At 40.4% G+C, this 23,975-nt stretch overlaps 1 protein-coding gene across 1 annotated transcript in view; it reads right to left on the bottom strand.

The window, feature by feature from the left end:
* AGBL1 (AGBL carboxypeptidase 1) overlaps window positions 1-23,975 on the bottom strand; it is an 836,354-nt gene that overhangs the window by 532,502 nt on the left and 279,877 nt on the right. Inside the window, exon 19 of the mRNA XM_061159751.1 lies at window positions 8,592-8,772. Coding sequence (XP_061015734.1) covers window positions 8,592-8,772 — 181 coding nt within the window. The remainder of the gene's footprint in view (window positions 1-8,591; window positions 8,773-23,975) is intronic.

Here is a 23,975-nt window from a genome sequence, read left to right as displayed (position 1 = left end):
GATTGACAAAGAATAAAAAGATCGATAATGTGCAGTGTTAAAAAGGTATGGAGACCAGGCCCTTTCATCCATCAGTGGTAGGAATATATATCTGCGTATCTTCTATAGAGAGAAATCTGGCAACAATATGTATTAAACATAAAATATGCATAACATTAGACTAAAAACATGACTTTTAAGAATTATCTTAAGGAAATGATCTGAGAAATTTGTCAAGAGACTGGCATGACTCTTCACTTGTCTGTTGTTTATAAGGAGAACTGTTTGAATTAATTATGGCCCAATAATACAGTAAGATTGCTGTTTTAAAAACTAATAACACCATTTGTATTCTTTGCCATTAGGAAGATGCTGTTTGTTTTTAAACTCTACTACAAAATACATTATCTTATAAAAGTTAAAATGGGTCTGGATATAGAAATACATGTAAAGAAATAACTGATATACCCGAAGCTGTAGATTTATGAATAAACGCTAATGCATCTTCTTCATCTTCCTAATAGTGTTTCTCTCTGGGCAGCCGGATTCAGGGAGGGACTCCATGTTACAAAATTCCACAGGCACAATGTAATTATCATGGATGATAATATGAACAACGCCCCTTGGAGTAATGCAATGTGTTAACCTGAAATTTGGGTGCTTTTTAATTTCTTCTTTAAGCCTTTTCTCCACAGTGGGACTTTCTACAATAATGATGCTTCATTTTACCCCCACTGGAAACAATAAAACCACTTTTTTTTTTAAAACAAGGAAGTCACATATAAACAGTAATAAGCCCAATGCAATGGTGTAATGGGCACTCTGCAAATGGACGCTTTGTGCTTGCTTTTCACCAGTTGTCTCTGAGCTCTCAGTCCACAATTCTATCCTCTTCTCTGTCACACTGCAGCTAAAACTCTACAGATTGCAATGCTCAGACTACCTTGCCAGTTGACTTTCTGCTAGGTTCTCCAACAAGAGGCACTAGAGAGAGATAAGAAGGCAGGAGGAGCAAGTAAAGGATACCCTCTATGTTTCCTGGTTCCAGTTAATGAGACTAGAGCAGCAACAGGTGATTGGCTCAACCCCTGCATCAACAATAGCATCACTGCATCCTCTCCTGGGTACCAGCAGCAGGTGGGATGTGTCCCCTTGCTCTTTGGATATTACACTCTTTCACCCGTTCACCTGTGACCTTTGGTCTACTAAAGCCCTTAACAAGTCATATTTCCTTCTCAGAGTTCCAAACACCAGTGTTTTGGAGCCTTTCAGCCCCTGGGTTCCAGTAACTCCACAGCTTCCCTTTGCTTCCCCAGGCTTATAGGCAGTGCCTGCCTCTGCAAATATTAATCACCTGCTTTCTTCTGCATTCCCCTTTTGAACTTTCAGATTTCTATCACTGTGTGAATCAAATCTCATCTTCTTCAACACCTATTATCTTGATTGTATCATGTATCCTTTCATAATTAAAAAAATAAAAGCTATTTTATTTTGAAATGTCTCAATTATACTGAGTATGATTTTTAAAACATATTAGCCATTGTACTTATTATTCACTGTCCCCTTAAGAGTTTCTCTAAGTATGATTGCCACTGCTCTTCTTCACCAATCTGAGGCATAGATACTTTCTTTCAATCTCAATAACACAGCTGAAACAAGACAGAAAGGCTTATTAGCACTTTACTAAGAATAAATGTGAAGAGCTGACTCTTTGGAAAAGACCCTGGTGCTGGGAAAGATTGAGGGAAAGAGAAGAAGCAGGTGACAGAGGGTGAGATGGTCTGATGGCATCAGTGACTCAATGGACATGAGTTTGAGCAAATTCATGGAGATAATGAAGGACAGGGAAGCTGGTATGCTGCGGTCCCTGGGTTCGCAAAGAGTAGAAAACAACGTAGTGACCCAGTAACAATAACAAGAATAAAGGATATAACAGATGATAACTACTCACAGAAAACTTAAAACTGATCACTGGTGATAGCTATTCTCATTCTCAAGCAGCAAATTGAGCAATTGCTTCTTCCGACCTCCTTGACATACTAGGTGTCATCATTCTAAAATAACCCTCAGTGATGTAGGGGGGACCAGAGTTTCTCCAGTTTCAAGATCCTGAAAATTATCTCTTCCCCCTAAAATGTCCAGGGGGACCTCTTTTCTTGTTCCAGGATTTACTCCTTTCTGGGAAGATTAATACTGGGAATAGCCAATTCATTCAATGACTACATTGCTCTCTACCCACAGGGAAGTCTTCATGGCCAGTAGTAAATGTATCGTGAGATGAAAAGTAAGAATGCTCACTGCCATGATCTAAAGATCCAGCAGCACAAACCTCTGAGTTACTTGTAGGATTTTATGTAAGTGAGGAGGCAGCCCAAGAAACATCTGATGTTGAATTTCTCATGAGTCTGTTGGTCAGCAGCTCAGAGAGTATCTTCCATTCTTATTTGTGCAAATTTTTAAAAGATTGTATACTCACTACAGTCCTTTTTTTCAAATGTAACTGATCTGGGAAATCTGAAAATCTGAGAATCAGTGCTACATGTTTTTAGCTTGAAGGGATTTGAAATACATTCAAAGAATTGAGGTCATGTAAGAGGGAAGCCGGTAACATATCAAAAAAAGGAAGGAAGAGGCCTAGCCAAGCCCAAAGGGGATCAGCATAATCACTTTGTGATCCTGAATAGTCACGTGAATGAAAATGTACTAGAGAGGACAGTGGAAGGGGAGCCCAGTGACCAAAACTATTCAAAGTCAAGTGCTATTTACAGCCAGAAAGTTGGTGGCAACAGGAAGGATGTCTTCTACAATGGAGAAAGCTGGCAGGATATGGTAGAGTGTCCAGGCTTAAGCCAAGCTGGGAATTCAAATTCCATGAAGGAAAACCAAAGATAAACTGATTCATTCATCATGGATCAATACTGTGGAAAGCTGGGGAGGCTATGCCTTCTTTCATCCCAGTCACACTGGATGTGAAGATCGTGGTCAACAATTTGAGATCCACATGTACACACTGCTATATTTTAAATGGATAACCAACAAGGATCTATCTACTGTATAGCAAAGGGAACTCTGCTCAATGTTACATGGCAGCCTGGATGGGAAGGGAGAATGAATACATGTATATGTATTGCTGAGTCCCTTTGCTGTCCATCTAAAACTATCACTACATTATTAATCAGCTATACTCCAGTATAAAACAAAAAGCTAAAAACAAAACAAAACAGGACTAACTTTAGAAACCATTTCTGCTGATGGGGCTGAGGCTTTACTTGCATCTCCATCTAGTAGCTCAGCTGGTAAAGAATCTACCTGCAATGCCGGAGACCCCAGTTCAATCCCCAGGTCAGGAAGCTCCCCTGGAGAAGAAAATGGCAACCCACTCCAGTATTCTTGCTTGGAGAATCCCCATGGACAGAGGACCCTGGCAGGCTACAGTCCACGGGGTCGCAAAGAGTTGGACATGACTGAGTGACTAAGCACACCATCTAAGTCTGGGAGGAGTTGATAGATTAAAATCGACATGGGCTCTGGAGGGAGACTTGGTCCACACCCCAACCCTGTCACAAGCTAACTATACAACCTGGGCGTGTGTATGTGTGTGTTTGCCTGAGTGTTTTAATTATCTAGACAATCTTTAGTGCCATTTTTCAGCTAGGCTATGTGATAACTTATTTTTATCTCTTTAGTCTCAATTACCTTATCATTTGACAGACAGAGACTAAGTAATAGGCAAGAATTCACCTGGTTAGAACATTTTAAGTTTCTTTTATTTTAATGCTTTTAAATCTCTATAGAAAAGGAATGCAGAATAGACAGTAGTTGTAGTCCTGCCTCTGTAATATCAGCTACTTACACTGAACTGAACAGACAGCTGATGGGCAGCTGCTGTGTGGCGCTGGGAGCTCAGCTCGGTGCTCTGTGATGACCTAGAGGGTGGGTTGGTGGGTGGGAGGGAGGCTCCAGAGGAAGTGGATATATGTGTCCTGACAGCTGATTCACTTTGTCCTACAGCAGAAACTAATATTGTAAAGCAATTATACTCCAATTAAAACATAAACAAACTGCTCTGAAGACTTCATCCCTGTATATGTATTTAAATTTATTTTCATACCTGAAAACTATACAGAAGATCTATTGATACTCTGGTTGGGCCATAATTACTACTGGATAAGAAAATACATGTCAAAGAGCAAGGTTCTTTCTTGACTTATGAAAAGTGCTAAATATTTTCTTAGATAAAGTCTGCGAGGGCTTTTAATGTAGTAAAATAAAGCCCTTCCCAACTCACAAATAAAAGACTATCCATACTAAGTTTAAATGGTCCTAGATAGTTAAAATCATCAAAATGTTTATCTGATCTTTATAGTTTCATACATTTCCTGTAGAGCAGAGAACCCCAACCTTTTTGGCAGCAGGAACTGGTTTCATGGAAGACAATTTTTCCATGAGCTGGTAGGAGGGATGGTTTTGGGATGATTCAGGGCAATACATTTATTGTGCACATTATTGCTATTATTATTACATCAGCTCCAGCTAAGATCATCAGGCGTTAGAATCCAGATATTAAGGACCCCTGCCCTAAAGTAGTCAGCTATTACTTACAGCATGACCTTTGTTCTTTCTTTAATACTGGGGTAGAGTTGGCTTTATAATATTGTGTTAGCTTCTGCTGGATTCAAGATGGCAAAATGCCACCTTTACTGTTTTCTTTACTGTTGTAAACTTCTTTTCCTCTATGGTCTTGGAAGAGGTAATCACATTTGTAGACTTGTATATATACTAAGGACAAACATACTCTAATTCTACAGGGAATAAAATGTTGGCCTGTGTGTTGATTTTATAAAAATTCTTTGTCACTACCAGCAACCAAAGTCCAAAAATTGGGAATCACATTATATCTCTTCCTCTCCTTTACTTACTTGCCATGATGACCTTTTAAGATATCACCTGTCTTCTCCTGCCTCCCGCTTTAAACAAGCCACCATTATCACCTCTGCTTTAACCCAACTGGTGGTCTCCTACTTGTATTGCATGTTGGAAAGAATTATGAGAATCAAGGGATCACTGCATCAGGCCTCCCAGATTACTTAGAACTCAGCCCAGTTCAATACAAATGACCAGGCCAACAAGATGGTAGGATGTTTCTTTTGGAAACCATCTTTGTGTTCTGTTTTCCTGTTACAGACATATGTTGCTAAGATATCTTTGGCTTGGCAACACCCTCTCTATTTCTGCTGGAAAATCCTGGCTTCGTCTCCCTGACCACTGCTATTAAAACCTCTCAGCCATCCTCAGAGTCTCCATTAGCATCAAGGAAACTACTCCACCTTTACACAGTTTTTCAAACTCCATAGGGGCTCATAATTTCTTGTAAAAGAAAAGTTTCATCTGGTAGATTAAGTGCCAAGTTCAAGTTCGGGCTCTTTAATCTTTAGGCAAAGCTTGCCTCTTTGCTGGTCAGACCACACACAGGGAAGTTTTGTTAATGTTAAGAAGTCTATGAATAGGAATGTGTCCCAAGAAAACCAGTGAAAGTCAGAACATCAGAAACAACATCACATAAGCAATGTTTAGGTGAACTGCATCAAACTTGGAGGGGGTTTCACCTGGGGAAGTTAAAGCATGTAAAATGAGGGTAATATCTTATCCTTATTTTTACACATTTTAAGTAAAATATGTAAAATTCATAAGATCAAAACAGAGAAAAACAAATCCACCTAGTTATATACTATGGAATGTATATGTCTTTAAATGGAATGTTAATGAAGAATTTAAGTGGATATTAGATAAACCATGGTCTTCCCTGGTGGCTCAGTGGTAAAGAATTCACCTACCAATACAGGACACATGAATTCAATCCCTGGGTCAAGAAAATCTCCTAGAGAAGGAAACAGCAACCCACTCTAGTATCCTTGCCTAGAAAATCCTATGGACAGAGGAGCCTGGCAGGCTAAGTCATGGGGTCGCAGAGTTGGACACGGCTTAGGGACTCAACAAAAACTAGGTACACCATATGTTAGGTAAGTTCTGAAAAGGGTTCATGAGCTGAGGATTTGAAGCCTATTTATTGTGTGATGTTATGATTCCATGGCAGCCTCAAGTCTTTTGGTAATGATGTGTAATGACCTGGGGATTTTCCTTTCAGTAGAATAAGGGTATGATTTCCAAATCCCTCTCAGCCAAAATGGTTTGAGTGATCCAAAGTAACCTACAAAGTGCTTTGAGCTCCATGATGAAAGATGCTATATAAATTAAAAGGGTAAGTTAGTCATAATAAATAACGGTAATGATGATGAATGGTGGTGTCATAAAGAAGAAGCTGGCCTGCCATTAGGGAACCCAAAGCAACCAGCTGGAAATAAAGCATGTCCAGACCAGAAGGATATTCACTGATGAGACCACATTAACCTTTCAAACTAAGACCTGGATCAAGCCTCTGATTCAGAGGTGTGAGCATCTGAAATGGAATAAACTATAGTATTTGTTCCAAAGCTTGAATATTACCTTAGACTTCTAAGAGCTTTACCCAGATGGGTCAACAGGGAGCTTCCCGTTGAAGCAGAAGAGAAAACTAAGTAGGTCGGGGGAGAGCCAGAATTCCCAAGTCGAATTATGACTCTGAACCCAGTGCTCTTTTCACTCTCAACCAGACTCCAGATAATTCAAGGGAACACGTAACTTCAGAAAAGAGCCAACTTGGATGAGAAAATGTTTGAAACGAGGTCATATCCCTCAAGACAGCTTGCAGAGTTGTTTTCCATCCATTTAGGCTCAGTAAGCATGCTAATAAAATCCTTAGCCCCTCAAGCAGAGAGGAATCATTCAATGAGACTCTAGAGCTGATTCCTAGAGCTCAGTGAACACATGGTGGGAGCCAGCTGAGTGCTGCTGGACCAGGAATGGACACTGTGCTTCAGGGCTTTGTCCCGCTTGAGATCTAAGAAGCCTGATTGCTGCCAAAGGTCTGATTGATGGCACCTGCTAAAACACTTGTCCTCTCATACCTCGTACATGCCAACCAGTCACCGTATGCAAAAAGTGCCAGACTGGGCCAACCAGTCACCATATACAAGAAGTAAAGACCCTGTTCTCTGCCCACCAAAAAATTCCATCAAAAAAAACAAAACAAACAAAAAAAAAAAATGGGGGAGCTTCAAAACTAGGAAACTTGTTAAATATGTGGATGCTTTCTTTACTTACTTATCTACTTTCCTGTTTTTTAATTTTATTTTTATAGGCTTTAGCTTTCATTCACTTGCATTTTGGCATAATTTAACATATTTTATCATTTAGAATTTATTCTGATCCTCTTTTACTATTTTATCATCTTTATATTTTTAACCTTTTTAGTTTCTCAATATTTTTTTGTGTGTGTTTATCCTTTGAAGCTAGTCTATTCTCAGCATTTCAACATTTATTAATATTTAGGATTTCTTTCCTGAAGGAAATTATTTTATATTTCTTAAAACATTTTCTTATTTAAGTCATTTTATCTCTGAAATTTGCTTTTTCATATTTTTATAACTCATTTTATCTCTCTTTGTTTTCATATTTTCAATATTGCTCTATTTTCTCAGTTTCTAAAACTGTGCCTTTGCCTCTTTAATACAGATATTTTTAAATTGCAACTTCTTTTGCATCTTTAGCTCTTGAAATTATGTTTCCTTTCAATATTTCTATTTATCTTGAATTCTGGTTTTTCCATAGGCTATCACTGTCTAATCCTGTAGTAAAAATAATCATTTATTACCAAAGGAAGGAATGTTAAGTCTTTTTCCACAGCTTCAGACATGTATGTATGAATGTTCACCCTGTCACCCCCATCCACTGGCTCTGAGATGTCGAGAACCTGCTCTGCTTTCTGAGTCTCAGCCCACAAACTCTGAAAATGCTGACTCTTTCTAACCCTGGAATTCATCTTTCCCAATATACATTCTGAAAGGCATGTAGGAGTGGGCCAGGAAAAGCACCACCCCAATCTTCTTTCTTCCAGCCAACCATTTTTCAATCATTCCACTTTTAACCATTCCACCTCCATTTTTCAACCATTTCAGCCATTCCATTTAAATAAAGTGACACCCTTACTAGAGCTGTATCCAGAATCCAGTAAAAACACAACTGAGAATACTCATCTGCAGTGCGTGCTCAGTCACTTCAGTCGCGTCCAGCTCTCTGCGACCCTATGGACCATGGCCCGCCAGGCTCAGAAGCAAAGAAAAGCACCAGTCTTAACTTCATCAAATCACAGTTTGAGCCCTGGCTTTGTCGTTAAACCAGCCCAATTGGCAAGGGGTGGGGGGTAGGGAGTCATCTGATTATCATGGACATCAATTCCTTCCTTTTTAAAAGGAGAGTGTTAAATTCAATTCTTTCTAAGGATTCTTCTGTTACTAACTGCCTATAAGTCTATAATTTTCTATTAAAAGAAACTATGAGATTGATACCAACGTTTATAGAAAATATCCTGATATTTGTACGAGGTAACAGAACTCAAGAGAAGTTATTCCTTCCAGAGAACAAACACCTCTCAAGTCAAACCCATTGAGCAAAACAACAATCCGTTATCATGGTAACATAAATGCGACCTAAGTTAGGCCAGGTGCCTGACATACTTGCCATTGATGACACCATCTGGGTTGAGCATGGGGATTATCTTGAAAATGAAGTTTTCCCTCAAGAGCTTAGCCACGGGGTCACTGCTGACCAGGAACTCCAAGGTCCCCTTCATCACCCAGCTAGCATTGCTCTCTCCCGGGTGAACTCGAGCCGTAATCACTTGGTATGGGCGCTGCCCTGCAGGGAAAAAGAAAACACACATGCAAGAAAATTAAACCTAAATACAGTTTCCATATCCATCAAGACAGTCTCCAGGAAGCCAGTTTTACACCTTACTGGCGTAAAGCCTTAAATAGGTTGATTGTTTCTAATACACACCTAATGTGCATTTATCCATTTTCCATCTGCCTCTATAGTCTGTAAGACTCAGGAGAGTATATAGTTAAAGCTCAAGGCTGTTATCTAAACCGTAAGTATTTCATGGCATCAAAACAAGCTATGAATCAGATTTTAGAAGACCACCAAAGAAACAGTTTTCTCTTCAGGACCCAATAGTGTGGTGCTGGATGTTCCAGATCTGAGATTGAATCTTATCTTCATCATTTACCAGTCGTAAGATCTCAGCTGCAGGATTTAATTTCTCCAAGGCTGCTTTCTCACATGTAAAATGAGGACAATGATACTGACCTCCTGTAGCTGTTATAAAAACTAAACGATATAATTATAAAGCACTTGGCATATTGCTTGCCATTAGGTATGTACCTGTTAGCTCTCTCCCTTCTCAGTTATAAAATCTGTGGTTAGGATGTTCCCTCTCATTTCCCAGCAGTAAGAAGAGTCAAGTACAGAAACTGAACTGGGAAACTTATGATTGACTTTATGACACTGAAGCCAATCCTGGAGAGATTTCACAGAAGGAAGTGCCTAGAAGTTCAATCTTGGAGTTGCAATACCTCCTTCACTTTGCAAAAGAAATCAGGAACACATTCTCCGCCAATCACAAGGAGTGTATTGACACAATATACCTCTATGCAGAATGCATTGAGAAAAGATAGACTTATTATCCTTTCTTTGTTGACAGAAGATGCACATAGGTTTGAGACCTATTCTCAGACCACATCTGGGCTCAGGTGGAAAACATCTTTGAATAATTAGTGATGTCTGTCCTCACATACTTGAGGAAGTGGGAGGTGGAGAACATGTGGTATCAGACAAGCAATTCACCATGTCTGCTCTAACCTCCTGTTTGATTTTGTGAGGGTTTTTTGACTCTTATTTCCTTCTGTATCCTCACCCAATTCCTTATTGCTCCTAAACTCATTTTAAAGACGAGACCTAATTTTTGCCAGGTATAAATACGTTAGCCACTAAATAGTCTGAAAGTTAAAAAAAGTCATTTTCTTCCTGATTTTTCAAATCATGAGTTCAATATTTAACTATGAGTTTATGGCTTTTCTTCCCTTAAAGAGTAATATTTTTGAAGGTATAAACTGTATCTCTAATTCTGTACAAAGAAAGACAAAACTGAATAACCTCAAGAACCCCTAAATAACAAGGAATAAAAGATATGGAGAAATAAACTAGTAATTACCCAATCATATTACTATTATTATCAATTAAAACAAACAAAATCCCCTCTGTCAACAGCCAACGAGATGCAGGTTTAAGGGGCATATGTATTCATGCACTTTTATTGACTATGGTGAGAGCACATTACTTCTCTTTGTAGATCCTTTATATTTTGGGGATAACATTCAGCTTTTTTTCCCCTTAAATTTAAGCAGGTATCTTGAACATATTCCAGGAACTGCAGGAGGCATTGAGTAGAAAAAACTGAATCTATTATAGTTCTTGTTCTGTAAAAGACCAAAGCACTTGTCGGTGGTAACAAACATTCAAGCAAATAATGACAAGTGAGCTAATGGAGGTGTAAATAAAGCACCAAAAATAGATCTGACTGAGAGAGGGAAAGACATTTCCAGAGACTGATGCTATTTATTTAGACTGGGTCCTGCAGAATAATTATCATCTAACAAGAGAAATGGCATGACAACCCACTCCAGTACTCTTGCCTGGAGAATCCCATGAGCAGAGGAGCCTGGCAGGCTATAGTCCACGGGGTCACAGAGCCGGACACAACTGAGCAACTAAGCACAAGTTGAGAGAGAAGGTGAGGAAGGGTCTTCTAAGCAGAGAAAAAGAAACATGCAAGGAACACAGAGGAAGCACAGCCAGCTTCCTGTTGAGTTTTCATTGTTTTTACCAGTCTGTAAAAACAATCCACTTTTACAAACTGGTGCTTTCAAGAATCAAGAAAAGCCATGAGTGGCTGAAGCAAAGGAGTGGAAACAGTAGCTCATGAATTTAGAAATTAGGCTGGTGTCAAACTAATAATATCCCTCCTCATACATTTTGTTTTGGGTTTGGAGTTTATACTGTTGATCAGAAGTTCTCAGTCATGAAGTCAGTGTCTCACTGGTATGCTATGACCTGTGATGAGATCTATTGAAGAATCACTGGTTATTAATAAAAGTGCAAATGTTTGCATGTTTATATATAGATATAGATAATATATAGAGATAGATACAGATACAGATATATATATTCACACTATATATGTGTATGTGTGTTTGTGTGTATACATGTGCTCATTTGTGACCGACTCTTTGCAACCCCATGGACTATGGCCCACCCTGTTCCTCCGTACATGACTATTTCCAGGCAAGTACACTGGAAATTTCCATTTCCTACTTCAGGGAATCTTCCCAACCTAAGGATCAAAACTGTATCTATTGAGTTTCCTGCATTAGCAGGCAGATTCTTTACCACTGTGCCACCTGGGAAGCCCTATATGTATACATACATAGACATATATACATATATTCACAATGTATATATCACACAAAATGTTGGTTACCTGTCCAAAAAGCTTTAGTCCCCTTCTTTCTTACTACCAGTCCCATAATTTCAGGGGAGGTTAAAAAAGTGCCCAGATCAAAACACCCACCCTCATGAACCCTCTTAGAGGTGGGAATGGCCATGTGTCAGGGGTGAGACCAATGAGATGTAAATAGCAGCCAGAGGGTAAGTCTTTCTGGAAAAAGGATTAGAGAGCACAGTTTCACCTGGCAAATGCCTTCTTAGATTTCTATCTCTTGTATTTGTCTCTTCTTCCTTCCTAGAACATAGATCTGACACTTTGAGGTGAGGAAGCCAATTCGAGAATCCAAATCACATGAGAAGATGGTGACCATAAAGGTAGAAAGAGCCTGGGTTCTTGAAAAACCCCTTAAGCAGTTATCCTGCACCTTCACTAGTTTCTTCAATGCTTCTAGATGTTTGAGACCAATAAACCACTATTTGACTGGGCAAACATAATCACATATTTGTTATATTTTGTTAGACTCTAGTTCAATTTATATGAATAAAAGAACAGTTTTAAAATCATCTTTATAATATGGTTACCTTGAATAGCATGCATCTAAGTGTGCTTTCTGGACTGGGGAGAAAAGAGAGACACCAAGAGTTATTTTGAGAATAGTTGCTAGGTGTGTCCCAGAAATAAACAGTCGAGAATGTCTACTTTAAGTAATAGAGAGTAAATGATGGCTTTTCAACAGGAGCAAGACATATCAAAGATTGTGCTTAAAAAAAATCCTGACATTTCTATAGACAGTACATTTGTTTAATCACAGACAGTACAGCCTATCAGAGTAGAGCACAGCTTTTTAACTTTTTATTTTATATTGGGCTATAGCTGATTAACAATGTTGTGATAGGTTCAGGTGCAGAGCAGAGTGACTCAGCCATATACATACATGTAAATATATATACACATCTACCCCACACTCCCCTCCCATCCAGGCTGCCACATGCCATTGAGCAGAGTTCCCACTGATCCCTTGTTGGTTATCCATTTTATGTACAGTAGTGTCTACATATCGATCCCAAACTCCATAACTATCCCTCCCCCCCATCCTTCCCTGCTGGCAACCAGAAGTTCAGAGAACAACTTCAAGAGCTGTATTTCCAGAGTTCAAATTCCAGCTCCACCATGTTCTGTCTGAGATGAATTATGTAAATTTCTGAAGAAACTGAGCTTTAGACTGGATGTTCTGCATGTTAGACTAACGATTTGCTAACTGGAACTTACTAAGTAAGTGTGTGGGGTGGGGGTGGGTGGTGGTATACAATCGGCTAGTTAGCACAGTTGAAGTTAGTTGAAGGTCAACTTTCCCACTCTATCATTTGATCAATTACTTTTCACTCCTTCCAAAGCAAGCTGTATTGACATGCCAATAAAAAGATTACTGAGAAATAAAGGGGCTTGATGAATCTGTACCCAATCAGTGGCCCATTTTCAGTTCTATAATTCCATATCACTCTCTGTGGTTTTTGAACTATGCTCATTTATAGTATATTAAACAATAGTAACTGTTCCCAGTCCACCAAGAAGAAGTAAAAAAAAGCTTAAGCTCTTGTAAATTTTCAACATCAATTGGATCCTCTCATCGTCTGGGCCAGTTGAGTCCCATTGCCTGATAACTAGTGCAATTAGTGCATTATAGTCAATAAGTCAAATGCAGCTCTTGCGAGGAAATATCAATGTTTCTCTTCTTTGGAGAGTCAGGTTTATAATTCACTAGATTGTCATATGCCACAAAACGTAAGAGGCTGTCCTAAAGAAGCAAACAGGGAAACTGTGGGTTCTCACGAAGACATTAGCATAAGCAGCAGTTTAGCCATTTCTAGTAGATTTTCCTCTCTTCCTCTCTGTGATTTAAGGCAATTTTGCATTCATATTGGTGAGTTCAACCTATGGGACCATTCAGTTGTAGCAGCAAATGGTGCTCCAGAGAACCCACAATAGACAATAGCTGTAAACAGCATGCAACACACACACTATGTGTTTTTTCTTGTAACTGAAAATTTAAGATTTAATAACTCATCTCTGCTTAGGGGAGGGCAAAGAGTGTAGGGTATACATCTTTTAGTTTTTCTCTGCAATTTATAAAATCTATTCTGGAGTCCATGAAGATCTATGGTGGAGTCATGGTTTGGCATACTGTAATTCTTAAAGTCACATATTAGATTTATGTCAGTGGCAATGACATCTGTTGGGAACAAGTAGAGAACTGTACAATCCTAAGAGAGATCAGGTTCATGGCCAATGAAAAACTGAGAAATAACTAAAGACATGTGTGATGTGCACCCAACTATATAAATATTCATTCATTTATTCCTTCTTTCTTTTAGCAGTATTATTAAGCTCCTACTGGCACTCTATAAGGGTCTTGAGATTCCAAAAGAAAAGATTTTTGCCCTCAGGGAACTAATAATAGTCTGGTGAGAAAGACAGGAAAACAGATAATCATGATCTTATGTGATCAGGGGAAACTGTCAAAACATTTCCAAAGCACAGTGGAATGCTCATTATGACGTTATTTACGGTAATGCGAGCACCTGGAAGTGACTTAAACTGCATCCACAGGAAATTAGTTAAGGAAACGATATATAAAACAGAATACTATGTAGCCATTAACAATGGCACATAGATCTCTTTCTGTTGATATTAGAGGGTACCTGTCACATAATGATGAGTGAAAGCAATATAGGTGAGATACCTGAATTGTAATTGATCCTATCTGTGTTTAATTTTATTAATAGATACTTAAAGGCATCTGTACACAGAGACAAATCTGTGAGTGGGGGCCATCTGAGTCATTCTTTTTTTTTTTTTTCTGAGTCATTCTTATTTCCTCTTTATCCTGACCTAACGTATCTGTCTCTCCAGAAAATAACAATCCTATGTCAGTTTTCATAGAGGCAAAATATTTGTCAATATTTCCAACTTTTCAATAGATTCTAAAATATTTTCCAATAGTAAAACACAGAAGAGAAAATTGTTTAAAAAATAAATAAATTTTCACAGAGGAGGTGACATTTGATCTGGTCCATCCCATTTTAATTGGAGTTTGCCAGATGAAGAAAAGGAAGGAGGGAGATGCAGGACTTTCCTGGTGATCCAGAGGCTGGGACTCCATACTTCTACCACAAGGGGGTTTCCCAGGTGGCTCAGTGGGTAAAGAAACAATCTTCAATGCAGAAGACTTTGGTTTGGCTCCTTGGTCAGGTAGGTCCCCTGGGGGAGGGCATGGCAATCCACTTCAGTATTCTTGCCTGGAGAATCCCATGGACAGAGAAGCCTTGCAGGCTACAGTCCATGGGGTCACAAAGAGTCAGGACTAAAGTGACTGAGCACTCCTTCACTCATCAGGGAACTAAGATTCCCCATTCTGCACGGTGTGGTTGAAAAAAAAAAAAAATCAGTAAAACACTTTAAAAAGAAAAAAGAAAAGAAAAGTGGGAGATGATAGGAAAGGGATAAGTTGATATATCTGCAAAATAACAATGTCATAAAGCACACAGTATCTGAAGAAAAGCGATGTCATTTTATGTGACTGAAGCAATAGCTATATGGAAGGTAAGAGTGATGCTATAAGCTAAATCTGTACCCGATTCTTTTAAACAGGTCTTTTAGCCTGGCTAAGGAGTAATTTTATAGCCTATGGAAGCACCATGAAAAATCATTCTACAATGGTGTGATTAGATGGGGGCTTTTCTTGGAGCTAAAGATGGCAGGAGAAACAGCAAAAAAAAAAAAGCGCATATTGTGATATTAAGGTCAAGTCAGCTAACATGACCTTAACTCTGGGAGAGAGTGGATAAAAATGGCCTGACTGAAGGGCAAGGGGGTGAAGAAAGAGACCAGAAAACAAATGGAAAAGAAAATGATATCATTTATATGCATTATCTTTTAAAAATGATATAAATGGACTTATTTACAAAAAAAGAGACAGACTCACAGACTTAGAAAACAAACTTATGGTTTCCAGAGGGGGAAGGTAGCAGAGGGAAAGGATGAATGGGAACTGGGGATTGACATGTACACATCACCGTATTTAAAACAGTTAACCAACAAGGACCTACTGTATAGCACAGGGAAATCTGCTCAATGTTCTGTAATAACCTAAATGGGAAAAGAATTGGAAAAAGAATAGATACATGTGGATGTACATATGAAACATTGCTGTAATCCTGAAACTAACATGACGTTGTTAATCAGCTATACTTCAATATAAAACAAAAATTAAAAAAAGAAAATCTCAATGAAAGAAGATTCTGAGAAAGAAAATTTGAAAAGAGTTTGATGGAAAAACTTATACACTATATAGATTATACATGATACTAAAGTTTACCAGCAAAGATAGCATGCTATGAACATTTTATGTGCTGTGTGCCTTTCACTAATATATATTGGAGGTCTTTCTAGATCAATATATAAAGATTTTTCTACCTCTCTTTTTTAATTAGCCGCATGTAGGGTATTGTTCTTTACAGCATCGAACTTTACTTTCGAAACCAGATGCATCCACAGATGAGCATGGTTTTCACTTTGGTCCAGCCTCTTCATTCTTTCTAGAGTTACTTTCCCATTCTTTCTCAGTAGCGTACTGGACATATTGGACCATACCATATTGGACACTTACCAACTTGTGGTAGGTGTCCAGTGTCATATATTTTTGCCTTTTCAACACTTCGTGGGATTCTCAAGGCAAGAATTCTGAAGCGATTTGCCATTTCCTTCTCCAGTGGACCACATTTTATCAGAACTCTCCACCATGACCAGACCATCTTAGGTGGCCCTGCCTGGCATGACTAGTACCTTCATTGAGTTACACAAGGCTATAAATCCATGTGATCATTTTGGTTAGCTTTCTGTGGTTGTAGCTTTTGCTCTGGAGGCCATGGGATTATGGTTCTTGCTTCTTCTATCTGCCCTCTGATGGATGAAAAAGAGGCTTGTGAAAGCTTCCTGATAGGGGGGACTGGCTCTGGGGAAAAACTGGGTCTTGCTCTGGTGGGCAGGAAAATGCTCAGAAAATCTTTAATCCAACTCTCTGCTGATGGGTGGGGCTATGCTCCATCCCTGTTAGTTGTTTGGCCTCAGGTGAACCAGTCCTGGTTCAAGGTCAGGAGGGGCAGCCATGAGGAGATACTCCTCGTCCAAGGTAAGGAGCAGCGGCTGTGCTTTGCTGGAGCAGCCGTGAAGAGATACCCCACGTCCAAAGTAAGAGAAATCCAAGTAAGACGGTAGATGTTGCAAGAGGGCATCAAAGGGCAGGCACACTGAAACCATAATCACAGAAAACTAGCCAGTCTGATAACAGGACCACAGCCTTGTCTAACTCAATGAAACTAAGCCATGCCATGGGGGCCACCCAAAACAGTCGGGTCACGGTGCAGAGGTCTGACAGAATGTGGTCCACTGGAGAAGGGAATGGCAAACCACTTCAGTATTCTTGCCTTGAGAACCCCATGAACAGTATGAGAAGGAAAAATGATAGGCTACTGAAAGAGGGACTCCCCAGGTCGGTAGGTGCCCAATATGCTACTGGAGATCAGAGGAGAAATAACTCCAGAAAGAATGAAGGGATGGAGCCAAAGCAAAAACAATACCCAGTTGTGGATGGGACTGGTGATAGAAGCAAGGTCTGATGCTGTAAAGAGCAATATTGCATAGGAACCTGGAATGTTAGGTCCATGAATCAAGGCAAATTGAAAGTGGTCAAACGGGAGATGGCAAGAGTGAATGTTGACATTCTAGGAATCAACAAACTAAAATAGACAGGAATGGGTGAATTTAACTCAGATGACCATTATATCTACTACTGTGGGCAGGAATCCCTTAGAAGAAATGGAGTAGCCATCATGGTCAACAGAAGAGTCCAAAATGCAGTACTTGGATGCAATCTCAAAAATAGCAGAATGATCTCTGTTCGTTTCCAAGGCAAACCATTCAATATCACAGTAATGCAAGCCTATGCCCCAACCAGTAATGCTGAAGAAGCTGAAGGTGAACGGTTCTATGAAGACCTACAAGACCTTTTAGAACAAACACCCAAAAAAGACGTCCTTTTCATTATAGGGGAATGGAATGCAAAAGTAGGAAGTCAAGAAACACCTGGAGTAACAGGTAAATTTGGCCTTGGAGTATGGAATGAAGGGCAAAGGCTAATACAGTTTTGCCAAGAGAACGCATTGGTCATAGCAAACACCCTCTTCCAACAACACAAGAGAAGACTCTACACATGGACATCACCAGATGGTCAACACCGAAATCAGATCAATTATATTCTTTGCAGCCAAAGATGGAGAAGTCTATAAAGTCAGCAAAAACAAGACCGGGAGCTGACTGTGGCTCAGATCATGAACTCCTTATTACCAAATTCAGACTGAAATTGAAGAAAGCAGGGAAAACCACTAGACCATTCAGATATGACCTAAATCAAATCCCTTATGACTATACAGTAGAAGTGAGAAATAGATTTAAGGGACTAGATCTGATAGACAGAGTGCGTGATGAACTATGGACAGAAGTTCATGACACTGTACAGGAGACAGGGATCAAGACCATCCCCATGGAAAAGAAATGCAAAAAGGCAAAATGGTTGCCTGAGGAGGCCTTACAAATAGCTGTGAAAAGAAGAGAAGCGAAAAGCAAAGGAGCAAAGGAAAGATATTCCCATTTGAATGCAGAGTTCCAAAGAATAGCCAGGAGAGATAAGAAAGCCTTCCTCAGCGATCAATGCAAAGAAATAGAGGAAAACAATAGAATGGGAAAAACTAGAGATCTCTTCAAGAAAATTAGAGATACCAAGGGAACATTTCATGCAAAGATGGGCTCAACAAAGAACAGAAATGGTATGGACCTAACAGAAGCAGAAAACATTAAGAAGAGGTGACAAGAATACACAGAAGGACTGTACAAAAACGATCTTCACAACCCAGATAATCACGATGGTGTGATCACTCACCTAGAGCCAGACATCCTGGAATGCAAAGTCAAGTGGGCCTTAGAAAGCATCACAAAGAGCAAAACTAGTGGAGGTGATGAAATTCCAGTTGAGCTATTTCAAATCCTGAAAGATGATGCTCTGAAAGTGCTGCACTCAATATGCCAGCAAATATGGAAAACTCAGCAGTGGCCACAGGACTGGAAAAAGTCAGTATTCATTCCAATCCCTAAGAAAGGCAATCCAAAAGAATGCTCAAACTAATGCACAATTGCACTCATCTCACACGCTAGTAAAGGAATGCTCATAATTCTCCAAGCTAGGCTTCAGCAATATGTGAACTGTGAACTTCCAGATGTTCAAGCTGGTTTTAGAAAAGGCAGAGCAACCAGAGATCAAATTGCCAACATCTGCTGGATCATTGAAAAAGCAAGAGAGTTCCAGAAAAACATCTATTTCTGCTTTATTGACTATGCCAAAGACTTTGACTGTGAGGATCACAAGAAACTATGGAAAATTCTGAAAGAGATGGGAATACCAGGCCACCTGACCCACCTCTTGAGAAACCTGTATGCAGGTCAGGAAGCAACAGTTAGAACTGGACATGGAACAACAGACTGGTTCCAAATAGGAAAAGGAGTACATCAAGGCTGTATATTGTCACCCTGCTTATTTAACTTACATGCAGAGTACATCACGAGAAACGCTGGGCTGGAAGAAGCACAAGCTGGAATCAAGATTGCTGGGAGAAATATCAATAACCTCAGATATGCAGATGACACCACCCTTATGGCAGAGAGTGAAGAGGAACTAAAAAGCCTCTTGATGAAAGCGAAAGAGGAGAGTGAAAAAGTTGGCTGAAAGCTCAACATTCAGAAAACTAAGATCATGGCGTCTGGTCCCATCACCTCATGGGAAATCGATGGGGAAACAGTGGAAACAGTGGCTGACTTTATTTTTCTGGGCTCCAAAATCACTGCAGATGGTGACTGCAGCCATGAAATTAAAAGAAGCTTACTCCTTGGAAGGAAAGTTATGACCAACCTAGATAGCATATTAAAAAGCAGAGACATTGCTTTGCCAACAAAGGTCCATCTAGTCAAGGCTATGGTTTTTCCAGTGGTCATGTATGGATGTGAGAGTTGGACTCTGAAGAAAGCTGAGCACCGAAAAATTGATGCTTTTGAACTGTGGTGTTGGAGAAGACTCTTGAGAGTCCCTTGGACTGCAAGGAGATCCAACCAGTCCATTCTAAAGATCAGTCCTGGGTGTTCATTGGAAGGACTGATGCTGAAGCTGAAACTCCAGTACTTTGGCCACCTGATGTGAAGAGTTGACTCATTGGAAAAGACCCTGATGCTGGGAAGGATTGGGGGCAGGAGGAGAAGGGGACGACAGAGGATGAGATGGCTGATGGCATCACAGACTCAATGGACATGAGTTTGAGTAAACTCCAGGAGTTGGTGATGGACAGGGAGGCCTGGTGTGCTGCAATTCGTGGGGTCGCTAAGAGTCGGACACAACTGAGTGACTGAACTGAACTGAACTGAAGCAGTCCTGGAGGTTACAGGCTCCATGGTCTATTGGCAACCTTCAAAAAGGGCTTATGCCAACATGCCCTTCCATGGTAGCTCAGCTGGTAAAGAATCCACCAGCAATGCAGGAGACTCCAGTTCAATAGCTGGGTCGGGAAAACCCTCTGGAGATGGGATAGGTTACCCACTCCAGTATTCTTTGGCTTCCTTGGAGGCTCAGACAGTAAAGAATCCACCTGCAATGAGGGAGACCTGGGTTCAATCCCTGATCTGCCTGCCCTAGGGGAGGGCATGGAAACCCACTCTAGCATTCCTGCCTGGAGAACCCCAAGGAGAGAGGAGCCTGGGGGCTACAGCCCACGGGGTCACAAAGAGTCAGACACAACTGAACGTCTAAGCACACATCAACATGCACCTCCCAAGACTGCTGTGCCAGTGGCCCTGACCCTGCGGCAGGCCACTTCCAACCCACACTTCTGCAGAAGACACTTAAATATTCACAGGCAGGTCTGCATCAGTCTTTTGTGGGGTTTCCCATGGGTTCTGGTGGACACAAGATTTTGATCATGCCTTCCAAGTGTCTTGCTTTCTCCCAGTCCTGTGGAAGTCCTATAATCACACCCCAATGTCATTCAAAGTCAGATTCCCTGGGGATTCTCTTTGCTAGACCCCCAGGTTAGGAAGTCTGACATGGGGCCTAAAACCTTCACAATAGTGCAAGAACTTCTTTGGTGTTCTTCAGTTTGTGGGTCACCCACCCTGCAGGTATGGGATTTGATTTTAACATGATTATGCCCCTCCTACATTCTCCTTGTGGGTTCCCCTTTGTCCATGGACAGGCTTATTTAACTTTTATACAGAGTAGCAAGATGCTGGGCTGAAAGACTCACAGCTGGAACCAAGATTGCCAGGAGAAATCAACAACCTCATATATGAAGATTATACAACTCTAATGGCAGAAAGCAAAGACAGACTAAAGAGCCTCTTGATAAGGATAAAAGAGGAGAGTGGAAAAGCTGGCTTAAAATTCAACATTAAAAATAACTAATCTCATCCAGTCTCATCAATTCATGGTAAGTAGATGGGAGAAAAATGGAAATACTGACAGATTTTCTTTTCTTAAGCTCCTAAATCACTGCAGACAGTGTAACTGCAGCCACAAAATTAAAAGATGCTTGCTCCTTGGAACAAAAGCTATCACAAACCTAGACAGAATATTAAAAAGCAGAGACATCACTTTGTCAAAAAAGGTCCATATAGTCGAAGCTATGGTTTTTCCAGTACTCATGTATGCATGTGAGAGTTGGACCATACAGAAGGCTGAGCATCAAAGAATTGTGGCTTTGAACTATAGCGCTGGAGAAGGCTCTTGAGAGTCCCTTGGACTGCAAGGAGATCCAACCAGTCAGTCCTAAAAGAAATCAACCCTGAATATTCATTTGAAGGACTGATGCTGAAGCTGAAACTCCAATACTTTGGCCACCTGATGGGAAGAGCTGACTCATTTGAAAAGACCCTGATGCTGGGAAAGATTGAGGGCAGGAGGAGAAGGGGGATGACAGAGGATGAGTTGGTTGGATGGCATCACCGACTCGATGGACATGAGTTTGAGCAAACTCTGGAAGATAGTGAAGGACAGGGAAGCCTGGCATACTGCAGTGCATGGGGTTGCAAAGAGTCAGACATGACTCAGAGACTGAACAACAAGACATCACTTTATATTAAACTGACTGATTTTTTTCAAGTTGTATCAACTTTACACTCCTGAGAGCCAATCAGTTTGATTACAATATATGTCATTTCTGTAATTCTAGATTTGTTTTTTTTCCCTCAGGATTTGTGCATCTATGTTCCATGAAAGCCTATAATATTTCTTTCTTGTAATGTCATTTGCAGACTTAGAGATCAATGTATGATGAGTTGGAAGCCATTACCACTTTTTCATTTCTGTGAAAGATCTTTGAAGTCTAGAAGTATTTCTTTCTTAATTTTATTTTAGAATTTCTCAGTGAAGCTATGAGCCTAGGTCTTTTTTTCCTCTGAAGATTTAAATAACAACTCAAATTATGCAATAACAAAACCAAATCATTAAAAATTATTGGAGGAAAATTTAGGTGTTCTGAAACAAAATCCAATATTCTTTTCATTTGACCATATATTATTCTGTTTGTATACTTATGAGGAAGGCTGAAATTAATCCTCTTGAGATAAAACACAATGATATGTTGATGTGAAAACAAGTGCCATGTTCATTTTGAATCAGACAAGCTGGATTTGAGGCCCTGTTCTGCATCCTACTAACTGAATGTATTAGGAAAAATTGAACTCTTCCGAAATCTAAGTCCCTGACCTATAAAATCGGGCTCTCTCAGGTCTTTGCAACACTAAATTCAATGATTATCTACAGCAATGTAAAATACTATAGATAAAAAATAAAACTTTTTGACCAGTGGTTTCATTCCCCTTTGATTCTACTATATTCTCCTGTATTCTTTTAAGAGAGCACCTAACAAGAAGTAAAACTACATGGAACTTCATCTTTCTGTTTTTTTTCTCTTTCTCAAATATTCAGATGCAAGTGCTAAGTAGTATAGAAGTCAAAGGTCAGGTATTGGCAGAAAAAATAGAGAGCAGGTAATCAGTGCTAATAATAAGTTTCGGAACAATCAAGTGTGGACTAGATCTTTCTTGCTGCTCCTGATTACTGGGGCACAATTCCTTCCCAGATGAGCAGGGTCTACTTTTCACATGCCTTCTTTTACAAGCACTTTGGGGGCGGGGGTGGTGGGCATGCGGCATGCAGGATCTTGGTTAAGCAGTCAGGGGTTGAAGCCATGCTCCCTTCACCAGACGCACAGAGTCCTGACCACTGAACACCAGGAAAGTCCATACAAACTCATAAGCTACCAGTTTTCTGGCCCATATGCCATGAGAACATGCAACTGACCAGACTTCTGTTTCCAAACTAGTCTCATTTGGGGTTGCTCCAAATGGTGAGGTTAAAAACCTCAGTTCATCCCCAACTGATCATCTTCATCCCCACCCTCCTCCAGGGGCAAGAAAGTGAAAAGTGAAAGTGAAAGTTGCTCAGTCGTGTCTGACTCTTTGTGACCCATGGACTATACAGTCCATGGAATTCTCCAGGCCCGAATACTGGAGTGGCCTCAGATCTTATCCCTCACAGAACTCTGCACTCTGCCTTCCTCTCAAAACTTGAGAAATGATCTCCTGACCACAGAATGAAAGGTAAACAGCCTGAGATACTGTGGCTTCTTTCTGTAAAGAGAGTTCTTATTTCTCGGCAGAAATACAGGGGCTCCTGTACTGACAGAAGGAGGAGAGAGGATGCTCATGCCCCCCGCCCCCATTGCCTCACTGAGGTTCTGGGTGGGCAGCAGGGAGGAAGCTATGGAGCAAAGGCTGCCTCAGAAAAGGTTTGCTACGTGCACACGTGAGCAGTCGTGTCCGACTCTTTGTGACCCTGTGGACTGTAGCCCACCAGGCTCCCCTGTCCATTGGATTCCCCAGCCAAGAATACTGAAGTGGGTCACCATGCCCTCCTCCAGGGAAATCTTCCCAACTGAGGGGTCAAACCCATGTCTCTTATTTCTTCTGCTAGCAGACATGATCTTTACCACTAGCACCACCTGGGAAGCCCCATTGTGGTTTAGTCGCTAAGTCGGGTCAGACTCTTTGCAACCCCAGGGACTGTGGCCTGCCAGGTTCCTCTGTTCGTGGGATTTCCCAGGCAAGAAAACTAGAGTGGATTGCCATCTCCTCCAGGGGATCTTCCCGACTCAGGGATTGAACCTGTGTGTCCTGTGTCTCCTGCACTGGGACGCAGGTTCTTTACCACTGAGCCACCAGGGAAGCCCATAATTAACTGTAATTAACCTCTAATTAACCTCCCCATGCCCAGTTGTATCACAACATATTTCACTAATTCTTTCAGAATCCATTCATTCAACAAGTATTTATTGAGCCCTTTATGATGCACGAGGCATTATAATACAAATTGGAGCTATAACTAGGCAGGAGTCAAAGTTCA

Source organism: Dama dama, chromosome 13 (assembly GCF_033118175.1).
Source record: "Dama dama isolate Ldn47 chromosome 13, ASM3311817v1, whole genome shotgun sequence".
Lineage (NCBI taxonomy): Eukaryota > Metazoa > Chordata > Mammalia > Artiodactyla > Cervidae > Dama > Dama dama.
Note: the sequence above shows the minus strand (reverse complement) of the source record. Positions and strands in the feature narration are given on the sequence as shown.